Here is a 21,220-nt window from a genome sequence, read left to right as displayed (position 1 = left end):
AAAATCACTTTCACTCACGCTTTTAATCGGTTTGTTTGCGACCACGAGCAGCTGTCAAGGCAATATCACATGGAATTATTTTCAACCACAAACCGTGAATTCGTGTTCGTGGGAAATATCGGCGATAACCTTGAAAGTTTTGCGAAGTATGGTCAAAATTTTACTTCGCACATTAAGAAAGCAAAAATCGAAATGTAAATCCGAATCGCCCACTACTATGCCTTTATTTTGCTTGTGGTTCATTTTCAGTTTTGTTCCGTCTGATAAAGCATTTGCGCTGCGTCGGTTGCATCCAGCATGTAATCAACTGAATTTTGGTTTACTTTCTTTCATCCAACCCATCCAACAGGTAAGTCATTTGAACATGACTATAATTATTTAAGTTATTATAATAAAAATGCTAATTGTAGCTCCAGTATGGCCGACTACGATCCACCGCCAGGAACAGCTTACGATCCAGCATGTCCGCTGGATAGTGACGATGAACAAATTGGTGCCGATGACTTCACATCCAATCCATTAGCAACAAGTGCCTCAAACTATTCAAATAACGGTAACGAGCGAAGCACAGCGTCTACCAAAAGAAGCGTTTTAAGCACACAGCAAATTCCATTGAAACGCGCCAAAAAGACCAGATGGTCCGGTCCAGTTCAGTGCGTCACTCCGATTCAACGACCTGCTCAGGTCCAGTATCCTACTCCGGTTCCGTATCCTATTGCTCCGATTCAGAATATCGCTGCTCTGGTTCAATATCCTGCTACTCGAGCTCATCCTGCTGCTCCGATTCAGTATCCCGCTGCTCCAGCTCAGTATACCGCTGCTCAAGCTCAGTATCCTGCTGCTCCAGCTCAGTATCCTGCTGCTCCAGCTCAGTATCCCGCTGCTCCGGTTCAGTGTCCTGCTGCTCCAGCTCAGTATCCTGCTGCTCCAGCTCAGTATCCTGCTGCTCCAGCTCAGTATCCTGCTGCTCCAGCTCAGTATCCTGCTGCTCCAGCTCAGTATCCTGCTGCTCCAGCTCAGTATCCTGCTGCTCCAGCTCAGTATCCTGCTGCTCCAGCTCAGTATCCCGCTGCTCCGGTTCAGTATCCCGCTGCTCCGGTTCAGTGCCCCGCTGCTCCAGTTCAGTATCCCGCTGCTCCATTTCAGTGCCCTACTTCAGTTCAGTTCCCTGCTCCGGTTCAGAGTCCCGCATCGAATCCACCTGAGGAAGTTTTCTGTGCAAGGGCCTATTCCAGAACAGATTTGTACCCCACCGAACTGGATCCAAAATGCTATCCAGCCTGGACACTATCACCCTACTGGCCAATTTATGTATCCAATTTTCGACTGAACAGCTTGGATATGGCCGATAGAAATGCTCAAATTTCCACTTACTTTGCTAGCAAAGGACTTCTCAGTAGAATGATTTACATTCGGGAAAACGATGATCCTTTCTTCGAGACTCATCAGTCTAAAACGCTACTTTTGGACATGCTCGTTTATTTCACAAGTAAAGAAGACGCCGAACGGGCAATTCGATGCTGCGATAAGACGACATACTACGGACATGTGTTGAATGTTTACCCTGGAAGATCTCCAGAGTATTTTGATCCCAGTCGAACGGTACGGTTCCAAATTCCGGAAGAATATTCCGTCGAGCATACGGAAACCCCAACGGAGCTTGGTTTCAAATGCAGAGGCCCGGGCAATATCTCCACAATAGTCAAGCATTCCGTAACTGAGCTGTTTGTTGAATTTGAAGACGAGTATTCCATGAACCTTGCTGTTACACAATGCCTCCTATGGATACCCTCACGTCCCGGGCCCCGTCTTGTCCGAAAGCAACGTTTTCTGGAGCAGGACTGCAAATACGAAATGATGTTCTTCATCCAGCAGAATTCCGGCTTCATCGATCAACTGCCACCGGAAAATGTGCTACAGTGTTTACTAAGCGGGAAATTACCGAGGGTGCAGAACGATTGGGATGGCTGGACATTCCCGAGAGAACTACCCGACGCAACTCGTGATTCAATCTACCGTGATAAAATGCGGCGGAAGCAAGATTTGAAGGATAAGAATGCCGAAACCGATGAATTGCCTGAAAGCCACATAGAGAAGGTAACACGTCAGAAGGAAATATTTTTCTACAGCAACATCCAACCAGTCCAAATGCCGCTGAAAAAGAAAAACTTCAGTGTGAATCGTGATGCTGTCTACCGAGAACGAATGAAAAAAGTGGATGAGAAGCAAAAGTCGTTTGAACAGAAGCTGAACATGATTGTTATGCCGCAGAATTCTATGAGTTGTGAGACTACACTGACTCAGAATCAAAGGGTTACTCCTTTAACCAAAGCTCGAAACGCATTTGGTAGTGCTGATAAAAAGGAAAGGCTGTTCGAAAAGAAGAAGAAACTATTTTTAACCAAAAAGAAACAACTTTTAACGCAGGAAGAATTGCCAACTCTTGCCTTTCGGAATAAGCTGTTCTTCGAACTGCTCATATTGGAAAGATTCCTTGGAAAACTGAAAGGCCAAATCAAAGGGCTCCAGTTCGATGAACTCCGGACAGGTGTTATACCGGCGATAATCAATACGGTAAGTGCTTTTTCTAATAGTCTAACACTTGTCTTTAACCAATCAGATCACAAATTCAGGAATTTCTATTACTTGAAGCTGCTTGTCTGATCGACAAAGCAAAAAATATAGCACACAGGAGCTCTCTCTACATTGCTCAAAACATGTAGAGTAGGATGGGGCAGGGCAGGATGGGTCGCTTAAGGCGAACTCTCAATGCTTGAAAACATGGTTCTATAAAAATAGCTTATAATCAGTTTGCCAAGAATTTGAAATAACAAAAATTCTACTTATTTATTATTTTTAGTCATATTTTTTTTGCCTTTCTCGTATACTAAGTATACGTAAAGGCTATATGATCACTCCAGAACCAAACTTTTGATAGAAGGCTCGGAGACCCATAGTTTTATATACCAATCGACTCAGCTCGACGAATTGAGGTGATGTCTGTTTGTGTGAATTTATGTATATGTGTGTATGTGTACAAAATTTTGTAGACACTTTTTGGAACTTATCATTGGCCGAATTACTCGCAACAAGTTCCATTCGACTGAGAATCCTGTCCCATTGTTTGCTAATGGAAATTGGGCAAATTGGACTATGGGACCAAAAGTTATAGCAAAAATACTATTTACTATGCGCATAACACGGTAAAAAATAATCACTCATATTATTGGTTTTTTTTTGCACGAGAAAAGCACCAACACCGCTAGGTGGATTAATCAGGGTTTTTATTCTTTATTTAAGAGGTTTTCAGCCCTTGTTCACCTCTTGTTTTTAGTCAAAATTAAAAGTCTACTTTTCTGTCAAACAAAAAATTAAAGGCTAAGATGGGTGAAACAGCGGGGGCAAATATTGGTCACTTTTGGTCGATGAAAAAGTGACCTTAGATTTAAAAAATGCCCCCAATTGCTTATGAAAATAACCCGCTCGTATATTTAATTTTTTTTATTTAATTTATTTTATATTACTGCTTTCTTGAAGACAAAAATTATACATTTTTATAAACAAATTAACACAATTCAAGCTCTATCTGGTAAAAGGGCGAATGTCGCAAGAGAGGATTCTCTTCGTCGACTTCCCCTCTTTTAAATAAAAGTGACAATCAGAGGATTTCATCGCGGTTTATCACCTCAGAATGCAAGTTTTCATTGTTTTCTTTCGTTCTGAGGGGAAAAACCGCAACGAAATCATCTGCTTGTCACTTTAACTTGGAAGAGGAGAAGTCGGCGAAAAGAATTCTCTCTTGCGACATTCGCCCTTATTCCAGATAGAGCTTGAATTGTGCTCGAAAATAACCCTAAAATCAGCCAAAGAAAATATTTTTTGTTTAAATGCGAATTGTGCCGTTCAGTATGTGCTGACCCATCTTGCTCTATTTAGATGTTATGTTGGTTGTAGGTCATTTGGCCTAAAGTCCTTTGGCATTAGGCCGTTTGGCCTAAAGTCGTTCGGCCTAATGGTTGTTTGGCCTAATGGACGTTTGGCATAATTTGAAAACCGTAAATTATTCTTTGTAAGGTACACTGGGGGAAGTGGAAAAGGAAAAATCGATAGTTAATGTTCAAATTATTGTAAAACCAATTTAAATGATCTAAATGCATTCAATCATTATGGGCTCCCAAAAACAGTCCATTTTGCACCAACTGTGCGGTAATTCATACCAATTTAGCCGCTTGAAGTTTTTTAAAAATATATTTGAAATTTGGTAGTTATTTTTCCACTTAACCTAGTGGAATGGGGTAAGTGGAAAACCCAAATTATCTTGACCTTCAATTGTGATGAGTAGTGATATATGATTAAAATCAAGACGGTAATTGCTCTGAGTATGTTTTGTTCAGTAATTGCATTGGATTAAAGGAATAGGTCCGCAAGGAATTCTTGAAATAGCTAGGGGAGGGCTGGTTGTGCCTTCTCGAACACTAAGTGTACGTATAATCTGTATGTTAGCCTCAAAGATGAACTTTTTTGATGGAGAATGGGACTTACAGTGTTATAAACTTATCGACTCAGTTTAACGAATTGATATAATGTCTGTGTGTGCGTTTTTGTATAAATGTGTGTGCGCAATACACGTACGAAATTATCACCTATTTTCATGCACTTGTCGCTACCCGATTTGTTCGCAAAAAATTTGCGTGATCAGATCATTTTCCACTTCTCCCGCAGTGTTCGATACCAGGGGTAAAGTGTAAAATCTTTAAATTACTTGCTTTCATGGTACAAACCACTACAAATTGAATGTGATTAGTTTAATTGTATTATAATGGTCACCTGTGGTGCAAAATCACCGAAAAAGGGAACAATTTATGCAAGTAAGAATTAATTTTATGAATGCAAAAATCAACTTCTCGCGAAACCTAAAATGACAGCTCCAGCGTAAACTGTGTTAGTGTAAGTATAACACAGATTTTAACATAGTATTAGTGTGAACATTTAACTATATTTTTGCACAATGTTATGGTGTGGTAAAAACTGTAAAGTCTGTACAATTGAAATTTTTCGAGTCGATTTTTACACTTACCCCCTTTTTCCACTTCCCCCAGTGTACCTTAGTAAAATATGTGAAAATGTTAATATTTTATTTCATGCTTCATTTGGAAATCCACATTACTATTATTGGTGTATAACAGCGGTTCTCAACCTGGGGTACATGTACACCTAGGGGTACCTTCGCTGGCCCAAGGGGGTACCTCGGACAAAAATGCGTAATGGCGGACGTATTACAATTCCAATCAAAACTCATTGATACAGTTTTGATAATTTTGCATTTTTATTTCAAAAATTTATACTGTACACAATATGCAATGCGATCAATAAATTCCAATTGAATCCTGCCTTCCACAACCAGCACAATGTATATGAAAGGCTGCGGAACAAAAGATCGAACGTGCAAAACGTTGAATGATTTTTTTTTCACTAATGCTCGGTTGCTTTGTTGCAAGAGGATTAGAAGCATCTTTCTACGCATCTCGGAAGCCTTCTTCCAAGCAGCTCGGAGGCCTCCTTTCAAGAGGCTCGGAAGCCTCCTCCTTTCAAGTGGATAGGTTGCCTCCTTTCAAAAGGGCTCGTAAGCCTCCTTTTAAGAGGCTCGGAAGCCTCCTTTCAAGAGGCTCGGAAGCCTCCTTTCAAGAGGCTCGGAAGCCTCCTTTCAAGAGGCTCGGAAGCCTCCTTTCAAGAGGCTCGAAAGCCTCCTTTCAAGAGGCTCGAAAGCCTCCTTTCAAGAGGCTCGAAAAGCCTCCTTTCAAGAGGCTCGGAAGCCTCCTTTCAAGAGGTCCAGAAGCCTTCTTTCAAGAGCTCAGGAAGCCTCCTTTCAAGAGGCTCGGAAGCCTCCTTTCAAGAGGCTCGGAAGCCTCCTTTCAAAAGGCTCGGAAGCCTCCTTTCAAGAGGCTCAGAAGCCTCCTTTCAAGAGGCTCGGAAGCCTCCTTTCAAGAGGCTCGGAAGCCTCCTTTCAATAGGTTCGGAAGGCTCCTTTCAAGAGGCTCGGAAGGCTCCTTTCAAGAGGCTCGGAAGGCTCCTTTCAAGAGGCTCGGAAGGCTCCTTTCAAGAGGCTCGGAAGTCTCCTTTCAAGAGCCTCGGAAGGCTTCTTTCAACAGCCTTGGAAGGCTCCTTTCAAGAGCCTCGGAAGCCTCCTTTCAAGAGAGGCTCGGAAGCCTCCTTTCAAGAGGCTCGGAAGCCTCCTTTCAAGAGGCTCGGAAGCCTCCTTTCAAGAGGCTCGGAAGCCTCCTTTCAAGACGCTCGGAAGCCTTCTTTCAAGAGGCTCGGAAGCCTCTTTCAAGAGGCTCGAAAGCCTCGTTTCAAAAGGCACTGAAGCCACATCTCAAGATACTCGGAAGCCTCCTTTAAAGAAGCTCGTAATCCTCCTTTCAAGAGCCTCAGAAGCCTCCTTTCAAGAGGCTCAGAAGCCTCCTTTCAAGAGGCTCAGAAGCCTCCTTTCAAGAGGCTCAGAAGCATCCTTTCAAGAGGCTCAGAAGCCTCCTTCCAAGAGGCTCGGAAGCCTCCGTTCAAGAGGCTCAGGAAGCCTTCTTTCAAGAGGCTCGGAAGCCTCCTTTCAAGAGGCTCGGAAGCCTCCTTTCAAGAGGCTCGGACGCCTCGTTTCAAGAGGCTCGGAAGCCTCCTTTCACGAGGCTCGGAAGCCTCGTTTCAAGAGGCTCAGAAGCCTCCTTTCAAGAGGCTCGGAAGCCTCCTTTTAAGAGGGTCGAAAGCCTTCTTTTAAAAGGCTCGGAAGCCTCCTTTCAAGAGGCTCGGAAGCCTCCTTTCAAGAGACTCAGAGGCCTCCTTTCAAGAGACTCAGAGGCCTCCTTTCAAGAGGCTCGGAAGCCTCCTTTCAAGAGACTCAGAAGCCTCCTTTCAAGAGGCTCGGAAGCCTCCTTTCAAGAGGCTCGGAAGCCTCCTTTCAAGAGGCTCGGAAGCCTCCTACCAAGAGGCTCGGAAGCCTCATTTCAAGAGGCTCGGAAGCCTCCTTTCAAGAGGCTCGGAAGCCTCCTACCAAGAGGCTCGGAAGCCTCCTTTCAAAAGGCTCGGAAGCAGAGCATAAAATATTCACTTTCATGAAGCACATTCATTCCGACTTTTGACATTCGTGTTTTGATTATTAAAAACATAGAATGACTTACTCAGTTTACTTCTTCATAAATTCATTCAATTGATTACCACTGAGTATGGTAACAGTGCGCGAAAAAAACAAAATTAGCCTTGATTATATTGACATTTGGCGCTAAAAATGCCCCTCAATTGAACGTCGGGATTAGATCTATGCGTGTATTTATTTAAATCATCAAAAATGTGTTCAGTTTTACGATTATTTAATAATTTGTGATATTCAAATAAATACTCACTGACCCATATTCATTCTGAAAATTGACGGTGCAGAGCCGAATATGAATATGTTTAGAAGTGAAGTGACAAAGAAGGCCGATGGGCTTCATAAAAAATAATCGAATATTTACAGCTCTGCTCGGAAGCCTCCTTTCAAGAGCCTCGGAAGCCTCCTTTTAAGATACTCATAAGCATCCTTTCAAAAGGCTGATAAGCCTGCATTCAAGAGGCTCAGAAGCCTCCTTCCTAGAGGCTCAGAAAACCTCCTTTCAAGAGGCTCAGAAGCCTCCTTCCAAAGGGCTCAAAAGCCTCTTTCCAAGAGGCTCGGAAGATTCCTTTCAAGAGGCTCGGAAGCCTTCTTTCAAGAGGCACAAAAGCCTCCTTCTAAAAGGCTCGGAAGCGTCCATTCAAGAGGCTCGGAAGACTTCTTTCAAGAGGCTCGGAAGCGTCCATTCAAGAGGCTCGGAAGTCTTCTTTCAAGAGGCTCGGAAGCGCAGAAGATTGGTACTTCGATTCAGCTGCTAGTTCACACATGACAAGATCCGAGAATAATTTCACAAAGCAAGAAGTATTTTCTCATCCAGTCGATACTGCAAAGAATCAATGTATGGTGACTTCAGCAAAAGGAATTGTGAATCTTGAATTACAAGAAGGACCCATCGAAGTCAAGGAGGTTCTACATGTTCCGGATTTGGCAACAAATCTGCTATCGGTCAGTAAGATTTACCGAAAGGGATCAACGGTAATATTCTCTGCCGATTCTTGTAAAGTTTTTGATGAAGATGGAAAGGTGATTGCTTCCGGGACCGAGGTAGATGGTCTGTACAGACTCAATTGTGTTAGAATGGAAACATGATCAGCAATTGTCGAGGCACAGCTGTCGGGATTTGGTTCTATTGCTGGCTCTGATGATTTCCCACAGAACGATTCCTCAAATATTATGACATATATCATGACAGTTGAATTGAGGCAATGGATGAAGAAATTAAGGCACTGAAGTGCAATAACACGTGGGAGCTGACCAACTTGCCAGAAGGAAGGAAGGCTATACGCAACAAATGGATATACAAGACCAAACGAAATTCAGATGGCGACGTAACTCGTTATAAGGCCATGCTTGTGGTGAAGGACTGCTCACAGCGTCCTGGCATCCTGGTTGTGAGATACTCAGCTATTCGTTACCTTATGGCTCTCGCAGTGCAGCACGATCTTGAAATAGAACAAATGGATGCCGTTACAGCGTTTCTGCAATCAGACCTGAAGGAAGTATTAGAAAGTATTTTTATGGAGCAACCAGAAGGTTATGTGAACGATCCGACCAAAGTTTGCAAGTTGAAGAAAGCTTTATATGGCCTAGTTGGACATGGAACCGGCAGTTAGATGAAGCAATGCAGCAGTTTGGACTTTCTCGCGCCAGTCGACCCGTATATCTATACTACAAAGTTCACAAGCAAGAGATGATTTTTGTTACAATTTACGTTGATGATTTGCTGATAATTACTAACAACTCGAAACTAAAGAAGCAACTTAAAGAATTCCTGAACAATCGCTTTCGGGGCAGCTGAATTGTGTCTAGGCCTGCGAATCGTTCGTGCTAGGACGAAAGGAATACTACAGTTCAACCAAAAACATTACATTGAGGATGTGTTGAAACGATTCAATTTGGATGACTGTAGACCTGTGGCAACTCCAGCTGATCCGGGAAGTAAATTGGATGATTCTATGGGTGCAAAAACAGCGAATGAGATTCAACAAATGAAGAATGTTCCATATAAAGAGGCAGTAGGATGCTTAACTTATTTGGCTCACAGCACGCGACCAGATATTTTGTTGGCAGTAAACAAGGTCTGCCAGTTCAACAGTAATCCAGGTCATCGTCACTGGGAATAATCATGTGATAACCAATCCGAGATGTGTATTGCTGAAAATGAAGGATTCAACCCCAAGACCAAGCATATTTCGATACGTTATCATTTTGTCAAGGACAGTTTTGGACGGAAACGGAAATGTTGAGCTACACTACATCCCATCACATCAACAACCAGCAGATGGATTCTTTCGGAGCAGAAGTATGAGATTTTCCGGAAGTATTTAGGGATTGTAAAGTAAGGAGGAGTGTTGAGATAGCTAACCCTAGCAACAACTACTATGTATAAGCAGTTCCAATAAATTTTCATTCCAACTTCAAGCTTACATCAGACCAGACGTTCTTTCACTAACTCACAAGTAAGTTTAAGTCTGATTTTGGGTTACTACAGCTTTTTATTTCATTTTAAGAGATCATAAATAATTATTCTATATGTAATGACATTTAACAAATACGGATATTTCTTGTCTCTCCATTCAAGTACTCATAGCATATATGAGTGACGCAAAAAGAGAAATATCTGGTTTGTACCTCTTGTCTGTCAAAATACCATCTGAGATTCATTAAAACTTGTTCGTAGCGATTAAAACTGAACCCTTTAATTACAATTATGAAATGAACCCATTTTCAACGTCATGATTTCTGTTAACGTAGAAAAAACAGATCAGTTTCAATCTCTTGTCGTAAACAAAAGTTTTTGAAGTTAATTTTTTTTTATAAACGATGGCCTACGTCAAAAAGAATATTTATACCAGGAGCAGTTATTTCACGATAAGCTTTCGCCATTACTTCTAATACGTTTTTCATTAAAAAAAATCAATTGCTTTGTGGAATTCAATTTCACGTTTAGTCTCAGCTCACGAACACGACTTAACTAAAAATGGATGATTGCTAAGCGTTCCTATTGGTATGCTTATATACAAAAAAGTAGATGCACACGTGTGAATGTAGCATTTGTGGATTTAGGAATTAAAGCTGCAATACTATTGCAATTGAAGCACTTCACCATCTCAGAATATTTCAACATTTGAAAAGCTCTCCAATATACCAGCATGAAACAAAACTACCTATATCTATTGTCCATCAGCACAAAGAGATTTGATGACCATTTACATGCGTCATTCTGTAACAAACATCGTAGGTGCGTGGACCGTCCGCAGTTTTCATTGAAGCAGTGAAACATTCAAAAGTGATGTCGGATTCGGAAAGTGATTTTCTCGGGTTTTCTGACGACGAAATGGGACCACCATGTGAGTCTTCCTCATCCATCAGAGAATCGTTGTCGTCGTCGTCGTCATCGTTGATCGGACCCTGGGTGGTGCGGATAGAATCGATTTGGTTGTCAAACTGAAGCCAAAATTTTCTATTGTGCCGGAGCCAAACATTGAAGATTATGGTTATGTTCGTTTTAGATCTTATATTTAGAAGTATTGTTATTATTTGGGGAAAAAATAAAAATAAACTTAGTTTGAGTTTTGCATTCTTTGTAACAAATATATTCACATTATATTTCGAGTAGATAATTAGTAGGAATGCAACTAAAAAGCACTCGTTACGAGATTTCACGAGATTCAGCAGTTGATTGGAGCAGGAATGTATGTAAACCATCGTAAAGTCATGTAGAGTCTCGCGCATTCGTGCGCCTTCATGCAGCATGGAAAGAGAAATTCGAAGAGCGGGAAATGTTTGACAACCGGAGAACTGCAAAATAATTCTGCTTAAAGGAATGATTTCAAAATATCCCGCTACTCGCTTGAGAGCAGAAAAGCGGCTCTATCCGCAGCACCCAGATCGGACCTATCGACCCAAATACAACAGCTAATGAAGATGTTGCCACATCTCGTTCTGGAAGCATTCTTCCAGATGATCCAGGAGAAGGTCCTTCCGGGTTATCAAATTCGAACGCTTCGAGCTTGGTAGAGTTTGTGAAAAGCTGAAAAAATTGTGTTGCAAGGGCACATTTTTTACAAAAACAGGGGATCGGTAAGTATAATGATCGCACGTGCTTGTGAATATAACCTCACCATGCATAAATAAACACATGTGTCGCTTTAAGACGATAATATTGCGGTTACGATATACATCATAATCAACTTTCATTATTTTTTTAGGTCGACGGTATGTGGTATTGGGAATGCAGATTCCGAAGCCACGGCAAAGTTTGCACCGGGAGTAAATGCTATTCACGCTTGGTAACGAAAGAAATTCATGGAAAGCATCATGTTGTTTTTGTCACCGAGCACAGCCATGGTCCAGATGCTGTAGCTGAAATGAAGTACCGAAATGCATTGAAAAGGAGAGCAGTGGAGGATTCCAGTGGCCCCGTGAAACTGATGCGACTAAAATTAGCAAAACATCCTACTCCTGTTCAAACACGGTTGAACACAAACGCCCACCGCAAACTTGTTGAAAGAGTTCGTCATGGGCTGCGAAGCGCTGAAAAAGAGCCACAGAATTTGAAAGATCTGATTATACCAGACCGTTATAAAACCACCATCCGCGGCGATAACTTCATCATTGCTGATTGTGTAGAAGGCGAGGATCGTGTTTTGGTTTTCGGTAGTAACGAAAACTTGAAGCGATTGTCGGAGGCTAAGTATTGGGTTATTGACGCTACGTTCGATACTGTGCCAGGGTTATTCCGACAGCTACTAACCATTCATGGTAGTTGCGCGCCCTGTCACCAACACGTATTCCCATCAACCATCTATGCATTGATGACGTCCAAGAGTGAAACATTATACAGAAAACTATTGACATTAATTGCTGAAAAAGCCGAACATTTGGGACTTGGACTGGATCCACCCATTATCAGACTTCAAGAAGGCTATCCAGTTTTCCGCGAGCGGTAATGGCCGCCAGTTTGCATGCGGGTCAGTCTCTGATTTGACGTTTCTGGAGGTCAACTGCACCCACCGCTCCGAGAATTTTGACCAATGTTGCATATAAGAAGGTGCTGATTCAGTGAATTCAAGCCTTCTTATATACTACATTGATCAAAATTCTCGAATGGTGGGTGCAGTTGACCTCCAGAAACGTCAAATCAGAGACTGACCCGCAGGCAAGCTAGCGGCCATTACCGCTCGCGGAAAACTGGATTATCAAGTCATGTCAAGCTGAGTTTACCGACTCGAAGCATTCTGGATGTTTCTTTCATTACTCGAAAAATTTATTTAGGCATATTCAGCAGAACAACCTACAGAACGCATTTTCAAGCGATGTAAAGCTTCGGGATGCTTTAAAGAGTGTTCAAGCTCTAGCATTATTGCCAGCGGAAAGAATTCCAGATGCTTTTTGTAAACATAAAAAATCAGCGCCCTCGCAGCTCACTGAATTTTTCAATTACGTTGAAACATTTTATGTGCTTGGTCGGTTCGGAAAAGTGGTAAAAAAATGGACGAATTGCGAGATTAGCACCGATCTACCTACCTACGCTGTGGTCTATCTATTCGAATACTCTCGAAAATGTTCCGAGAACTACCAACCAAATTGAAGGATTGCACTTCCGTTGGAACAAAGTGGTAGGGAGCTCTGATGGTATGCTTACGATGTTGGAAGAATTTCGTATAGAAGAAAACTACACTAATGGGCAAATTCTGGCGTATTTTGCAGGAACCACTAGTAAGCAGAGCAAAGCCGCCAGCATTCTCAACAATGAAGCTTTGCAGAAAATTGTCATAAATCTCTGTAAATATACAGAAGAAGACTATCTTAAAGCGATCTCCATTAATTTGAATCCCAAACCACAAACTAATTAGTAGAGAGCCGAAGAAGTTTTTTTAAATAAAATCAGCATGAATACATATTTAGAGGATTTTTATTTATACACAGCCAAAGAGGTACTACAGTCCCCATTCGATTTTGGCAATACAATTTTTATTTTTATGAAAAACTAGTGAAACGCAGAAAACCCGGGATTTAGCTCTGTCTACAAGACCATTTCAAGCAAGAGAATTTGTTCAGTAATAAGAAAATCCGTGTGTTCCTCTCACTACCATTGTTCACTAGTTCATGAAGAGTTAGTCCGTATTTAAACCCCTAACTCAATTTTTCCAGCAGTCAGTTCAGCCTAGGACCGGGTACCGTGTTTTTTTTACTAATTCCATGAAAAGTTGTTTCCGCTACATACAGTTTAGCCTCAAACTAGAGAAATTCGAGTCTTTCAACTGTCTGCAAGGTAACATTAATTATGTTTTATTTCTGAGACTGCTGTTGGTGGCGGGGACTAAATACGATAAATCCTTAATTACCACAACTTATTGCCCTAGCTAGAAAAATGTATTAAGCTAGAACTCTGTTTGGTAGATCTTACACCGTAACACACTGCGTCAAAGTGATCTACCGTGTTACGGGATGAAGAAAAATGTTACTTAGGTCTATTTCAAACGTTAAGCGAGCATTGAGTCACGTGATTGATGATAAATTGAGGTCGCTAAGGGTAAAAATTTAAAAGTACGTTTTTCCATACTAATTTCCATGTCCATACGCAACCAATCGAGCCCATATTTTGCACAGTTGATTGGAGTCCCAGAACGATTCAGAAAAACCTTGATCACACTTGATTGGATGAAATGTACGTTTTTCCATCACAACTGCGCTCCACTCAATATACATATACATATGATACTCAAAAAGGGCACTGACCCATCTTACCCCTTGACCCATCTTTCCCCATCTCACCCTACACAATTAAATTTCGTTCCAGGGTTTACGAGCAAGCCTCTCCAAGTACTACACCTTTCCTCCGACCAAATTGAATCTCTCTGACGTGCAGGAACCATTGGATACGTTGACGCCAGTTTTTGTGTCCAACTTCTTCGTTCAAGATCTGGACCCGAAGCTTCGAAACCAGCAAATCAAGAACTTTTTCGCAGCAAAAGACTTATCCGTGTATATGGTCTATCTGGATGAAAAAGATGAGTTCTACAACTCCTACTTAAAACATGTCAAGCTGTTGGACATGTTGGTATATTTCTCCACCATAAAAGAGGCTAGCCAAGCCATCCACTGTTTCAAAGGATCTATGCATCATGGGCATAAGTTGAGTGTTTTCTCTGGACGGAAGGACATTTACTTCGTACCTGATAGAACAGTAAACCTGAAGTTGGATGGAGACCCAAACGTTGCAGAAAAAGCAATCGAACAATTTTTGTCATCTGCCGATGTTCCACTGGAAGACCTCAACATTGTAATGCGATATCCTGGCAAAGCCTTATTCACGTTCGCCCAAAAAAAACAAGCGAAAAGCATAGCACAGCTTGGGTTGTCTGCAACGTTGGTAACAAAACCGATGCCGAGGAGGCAACGGTATACCGAAAGCGACGTGAAATCCGATCTCCTGCAGAGGATTCTGCACGACGCCGCTTTCCTGGAGCATCAACCAACGGCAGTGGATGAACTGAAGGGCTTATTTGCGGTCAAATCGATAGATTCTGAGCAGATAGTCTGGGAGGGTGAGTATCACAAGCGAAAGGAATTGAATGACCAAGTCAGTAAAGTGTTGATTGAGTGGAAAAAACTACAAATTAATCGGCTGAAATTGTCATAAAACTGAGCGAAGCGGGTTTGAATACGATTGGAATATTTAATGAGTAAAACTTCAGTCGTTTCGTTCTAATATAATCCGAGCAGGCTCGGAGTAAATACAAGATGAAAAACTAGTAAGCAGTGTTTAGATTTTGATTCTACTACTTCTATATTGTCTATCCGGAACAAAGTCACACACTCAGTTTTTATTTCTGCAGCTCGGCAAAAATCCGCACAGCCGTGCGCCAGCAAAATGAATAACTGATATTCCAGCAAAAATAGCGTTTGTTAGCTGATTGTCGGCAAATTATTTGCTGATTATCAGTAATTTTGACAGAAATCTCGGCAAAAAACATGTTTGCTGGGGCACGGCTGTGCGATTCTCGGTAAAAGTTCAACATTTTGCTGAGATCCCGGTAAAAAAAATTAAGTGTGCAGACCGCTTTTTATACCGAAATTGGATTTTTCTCCAGATACAGGCAACTTTCCCAACTTCGGAATTAGTGCGCTGGTTTCGCCTAAAGATGCGCTAAACAACGCATCAATTAGTTTGACAGATAAAACTTCGGAAAAAAGTTCGGTTTGGAAGTCGTTCCGAATTCTAAGTTGGTGCTACGCCGACAATACATTATTCCATCTCAACTCAACTCAGTTTATGGAAAGAGTAAGACAAGGGTACTGCTCAGATTCGCATAACAGTCCAATGTAGATTTTTATTGGCGTTGATCTTTTGTTAGACACAAGCTTATTATAGCCTGCTATTTAATGTGGAAAAATAAGGGAGGTAATAAACTATAGAGGAAGAATAGTTTATTACCTCTATTGGAAAAATAGATCAAATCAAGATTTTTTTATGTACAGGTTATCCGACATGTCAATATCCACAACTCAGTCATCTTTGATTTTTGTATGGAATTTATGCTCGTTTGTTTACGTTTTGCACTGAAAATGTATGTTCCCCCCCCGCGCTGGTTATTCCTATCTACTGACGAAGTCGGATAACCTGTACATAAAAAAAATCTTGGATCAAATAATAAGCCATTTTATGAGACAGTTTCGAACAGCTGATCGAAATTTTGAGTGGACGGCTCGGTCTTTGTTTTGGTAAATTTGCATGCAAACCATCATCAATTCGTCATCATCATTATCATTTCATTTCATTTTCGCAAATGTTCCTTGTAAAATGTAAATATTAGTATTTGGTCTCCTGTCATTTTTGCTTTCTATAAAATGGCTTATACACACAGAATAAAAAATGAAAACTAATCAGCGAGTAAAAAATACAGACGCGGTAAATTACACTATTCTGAGCAAACATGAATCTTATCCATCAATTTCGCCCTAAATGTATGCAATTTGTATAGCATTATACCACTTAATCGAATAAATAGTGACATAATGCAATACAAATTGCATACATTCAAGCGAAAATATCGTTAAAATTACGCTATTTTTGGCATTCCCTTTATGTGCCTTTCGTGTAAATTTCAACAACTTTTTCTATCTGTGCAAAAGATATTTTAGTTACTAGATAAAGATTGTCGCTTCGGTTCCCTTTGTTCTGCTGTCCGGAATATGTTGGGTACCAAGCTGTCAAATCGTATGGATTTTTCTTCTTTGACATTTAGCTCCCCTATCCTCGCCAGCAAAAGATGTTCCGGACAGCGACGACAGCGACAATCTTTATCTAGTAAAAAAACTCAACGCTGGGTTCTTTTTTTCTTCCCTGTAAATTTGAAAATCGAAACCCATTTGTGTTGTCTGACATTTGTTGTCATATTCGTTCGCATTTCAAATGTTGATACTTTGCCACATAAAAAAATAAACATTACATATTATGATTCATTTACAGTGAACGTTCGCTAATTGGTTTTTTTTCTAGTTGGGGCGCTTTTTAGTTGGGGGTTGAAACCCAATTAAAAAGCAGTCAAACACCAGAATGTGATGTCAAAAACGCGTTGACGTTTCGTTTCCATTTTTGGCGGGATCGATATTTTCTGGCGCGTAAAATTTTCCTTTGTTTAATGCAAAAAATAAACAACAATGACGCTTGTCAAAACGCCCCAATTAGCGAACGGCATTCGCTAGTTGGGGTGAGGTCGTGCCCCAATTAGCGAACGATCACTGTATATTAGTCAAGTTTTAAAAAGATTGCACTGCCCATGATCCCATATTTGTAACACTTGCATTTTGGTTTATTCTGTAAATCGTTGGTCAATCCTCCTCACAAACTCAATCATTTCCAGCTTAAGCGCATTTTACACCTCCCGTGAACGTGAACATGAACAAACTGTTTTTCGATAATAACTTCTTGATACATACTCAAATCGTGAGGGAATCATGTTCAAATGAAAGGCAGATGCTGCATTTAGTAGTGAGATGCATAAAAACATGAAAAACATCAATAATATCAGATTTATGAGCATTCCACGGTCATGCCTGTGAAATCATCGTGAAATCGTATATACGGTGAACTCATCCCAAGTGTAAACGCGACGGTGAACATGAACGTGGAGCTGTGGTGAATTAAAAAATACAAGGAGAAAAGATTGATTTTGATTGGGAGTTCACATCGACCGAGAGTGTTTACTGTTCACGTTGAATCGGTTTCGGGTGGGTTCCTGCTTTGTGTGTTGCTGTCGCCCATTTTAATACTCGTATCGGTTTGGTCGGAAGGAAAATAACTCAGTAGTTTCTCTTAAATGAATTGTGTTTCTTTTTTATTATTTGGTAATATTATTTTTTCTTTTTAAATATTTTTTATTTGAATACTTCAATCATTCGTATATTCAATCAAAAATAATTATATTTCCATAGATAGATTACTTCATTCATAAAAAATAAATTCATTATTTTTCTTCTTCTCCTTCCTCTTCAATGGCTCTACATGCCACTGAAACTTGGCTTACCTTTAACTTAGTGTTCTATTGGCATTGTTAGAGTAATAATTTGAGTAACAATTTCGAAGAAGGAAAAAAAATAACTTTCTTTACTTGCAATTTACGGAACAAATCAAGGGCTTATTCGAAAGGGAATTTTCCAAGAAGATTCAATGAGTGCTGTTTCACTGTACGTGGAACACTTCTGTATGTGGATATTGAGCATGTTTTGCCCCAATATTCCATATATAACGAGTTTTCATATTTTTTGTCATTTTATCTTCAGGGAATTGCTCTAAAATTGTGTTCATCTCTTTACTGTGGATCCATAGAGGTGCACTAAATATGGTAAAGAGAGATTAGGGGGTCAAATAGGCATCAAAGTGCATTTTATGTGAATTTTTCATGTATTCTGTAAAAATAAATAGTATTTACAGATAATTGTTGATATTATTGTCCAAAAATGTTGTACAGATATTGATAAATCACGGTGTATTTGTCCGAAGAGGCTTATTTTCAAAAAATCAGTACCTACCAGTACCAATAAAAATTGTTCTAGATCCCCCGATAGAACATTTTAGTTTACCCACTATATGAAAGAGGAGAGCGTATGCTTTCACGTGGTGTGTGTTTCAGAGATACTGATTTTTGAAAAATAATGTTTTCCCATAGAGACACCGTGAAATATTTACGAAACAATAACTAATGAAGTAAATCATTTCGCAAATGTTTTGTTTTGTAATTTATTTGATAAAACACGATTTTTAAATACTTCTGAATAGAGCCGATGCCGAACATTTACAAACCAAACCCGATTGCACAACTATACAAGTGTTATCATATTATTTGAGAGTCGATGTGACAATAGATAGGATGAGATCGGAAATATTCTTTTCTCATGCCTTTTCGCCCAAATTCCTCTATGAAATTATATAGCTCAATAATTGTGAGTTAAGAAATGATGGAGTAATATTAATTTAATGATAATTTGTCAATTATACTATGAAAATAACAAATATTCGTATATTGCATCAAAAAATGATTCCAGGGGGGTTTTGAAGTCAAACAAGCTCAGTAGCTTATATTATATTGAAAATACATTCACATAAATGCGCTTTGATGATCATTTTACCCCAAAATCACTTAATTTTCAACTTTTACCAGCAAAATATATTTAGTGCCCTTAGTATTGGATTTTTGATTTATTAGTTTACTATTTCATTTTTTTTCATTCATTTATTTAGTCTACATCTATACAGATAACACTGAATCAACAATTTGACGCCACAATACACGGTTCGAGGCCGCATCTCTCCATCCTCGAATACGCCCCACGCTCGCCAAGTCGTTCTGCACCTGGTCTGCCCATCTCGCTCGCTGCGCTCCACGTCGTCTCGTACCTGCCGGATCGGAAGCGAACACCATCTTTGCAGGGTTGCTGTCCGGCATTCTTGCAACATGCCCTGCCCATCGTACCCTTCCGGCTTTAGCTACCTTCTGGATACTGGGTTCGCCGTAGAGCTGGGCGAGCTCATGGTTCATTCTTCGCCGCCACACACCGTCTTCTTGTACACCGCCAAAGATGGTCCTAAGCACCCGTCTCTCGAATACTCCGAGTGCTTGCAAGTCCTCCTCGAGCATTGTCCATGTTTCATGTCCGTAGAGGACTACCGGTCTTATTAACGTCTTGTACATGACACATTTGGTGCGGTGGCGAATCTTTTCGACCGCAGTTTCTTCTGGAGCCCGTAGTAGGCCCGACTTCCACAGATGATGCGCCTTCGTATTTCACGACTAACGTTGTTGTCAGCCGTTAGCAAGGATCCGAGGTAGACGAATTCCTCGACCACCTCGAAGGTATCCCCGTCTATCGTAACACTGCTTCCCAGGCGGACCCTGTCGCGCTCGGTTCCACCCACAAGCATGTACTTTGTCTTTGACGCATTCACCACCAGTCCAACTTTTGTTGCTTCACGTTTCAGGCGGGTGTACAGTTCTGCCACCTTTGCAAATGTTCGGCCGACAATGTCCATGTCATCCGCGAAGCAAATAAATTGACTGGATCTGTTGAAAATCGTACCCCGGCTGTTACACCCGGCTCTCCGCATGACACCTTCTAGCGCAATGTTGAACAACAGGCACGAAAGTCCATCACCTTGTCTTAGTCCCCGGCGCGATTCGAACGAACTGGAGTGTTTGCCCGAGATCTTCACACAGTTTTGCACACCATCCACCGTTGCTTTGATCAGTCTGGTAAGCTTGTCCATAATTTTCCATAGCTCTACGCGGTCTATACTGTCGTATGCCGCCTTGAAATCAACGAACAGATGGTGCGTTGGGACCTGGTATTCACGGCATTTTGAAGGATTTGCCGTACAGTAAAGATCTGGTCCGTTGTCGAGCGGCCGTCAACGAAGCCGGCTTGATAACTTCCCACGAACTCGTTCACTAATGGTGACAGACGACGGAAGATGATCTGGGATATCACTTTGTAGGCGGCATTAAGGATGGTGATCGCTCGAAAGTTCTCACACTCCAGTTTGTCGCCTTTCTTGTAGATGGGGCATATAACCCCTTCCTTCCACTCCTCCGGTAGCTGTTCGTTTTCCCAGATTCTGACTATCAGTTTGTGCAGGCAAGTGGCCAGCTTTTCCGGGCCCATCTTGATGAGCTCAGCTCCGATACCATCCTTACCAGCTGCTTTATTGGTCTTTAGCTGTTGAATGGCATCCTTAACTTCCCTCAAGGTGGGGGCTGGTTGGCTTCCATCGTCCGCTGAACTAACGTAGTCATCTCCTCCGCTGCCTTGACTTTCATTGCCTGTACTCTCAGCGCCATTCAGATGTTCCTCGTAGTGCTGCTTCCACCTTTCGATCACCACACGTTCGTCCGTCAAGATGCTCCCATCCTTATCCCGGCACATTTCGGCTCGCGGCACGAAGCCTTTGCGGGATGCGTTGAGCTTCTGATAGAACTTGCGTGTATCTTGAGAACGGCACAGCTGTTCCATCTCCTCGCACTCCGCTTCTTCCAGGCGGCGTTTCTTCTCCTGAAAAAGGTGGGTCTGCTGTCTCCCTTCCGGCTATAACATTCCTTGTTCGGCCGGGAACCTTGCTGTAGCGCGACCGCCCGCGCTGCGTCCTTCTCTTCCAGAATCTGTCTGCACTCTTCGCCGATCCAATCGTTCCGTCGACTTCGTCCCCATACCCGACGTTGTTCTCCGCTGCGTCGTTAATGGCTGCTTTGACCGTATACCAGCAGTCCTCAAGAGGGCCCCATCGTGCTCACCCTCTTCCGGCAACGCTGCTTTGAGATGCTGCGCGTATGCAGTAGCGACATCAGGTTGCTTCAGTCGCTATAGGTCGTACCGCGGCGATCGTCGGTACCGAACATTGTTGATGACGGAAAGTTTTGGGCGCAGTTTAACCATCACCAGATAGTGGTCAGAGTCGATGTTAGCGCCACGATATGTCCTGACGTCGATAATGTCGGAGAAGTGCCGTCCATCAATCAGAACGTGGTCGATTTGTGATTCTGTCTGCAGTGGCGATCTCCAGGTGTACCGATACGGGAGGCT

General features: G+C 41.6%; 1 protein-coding gene across 1 annotated transcript; it reads left to right on the top strand.

Moving 5' to 3' along the window:
• The first annotated feature begins 227 nt into the window (after positions 1-227).
• On the top strand, positions 228-14,945 carry LOC134222869 (uncharacterized). The gene is made up of 3 exons (XM_062702015.1): positions 228-349; positions 411-2,574; positions 13,944-14,945. The coding sequence occupies exons 2-3, from the start codon at positions 418-420 to the stop codon at positions 14,784-14,786; spliced, it is 3,000 nt and encodes a 999-aa protein (XP_062557999.1). The 5' UTR covers positions 228-349; positions 411-417; the 3' UTR covers positions 14,787-14,945.
• The last annotated feature ends 6,275 nt before the right edge of the window (positions 14,946-21,220 follow it).

Source organism: Armigeres subalbatus, chromosome 1 (genome assembly GCF_024139115.2).
Source record: "Armigeres subalbatus isolate Guangzhou_Male chromosome 1, GZ_Asu_2, whole genome shotgun sequence".
In the NCBI taxonomy this organism is placed as follows: Eukaryota; Metazoa; Arthropoda; class Insecta; order Diptera; family Culicidae; genus Armigeres; species Armigeres subalbatus.
This window is presented reverse-complemented; position numbering and strand designations above follow the sequence as displayed.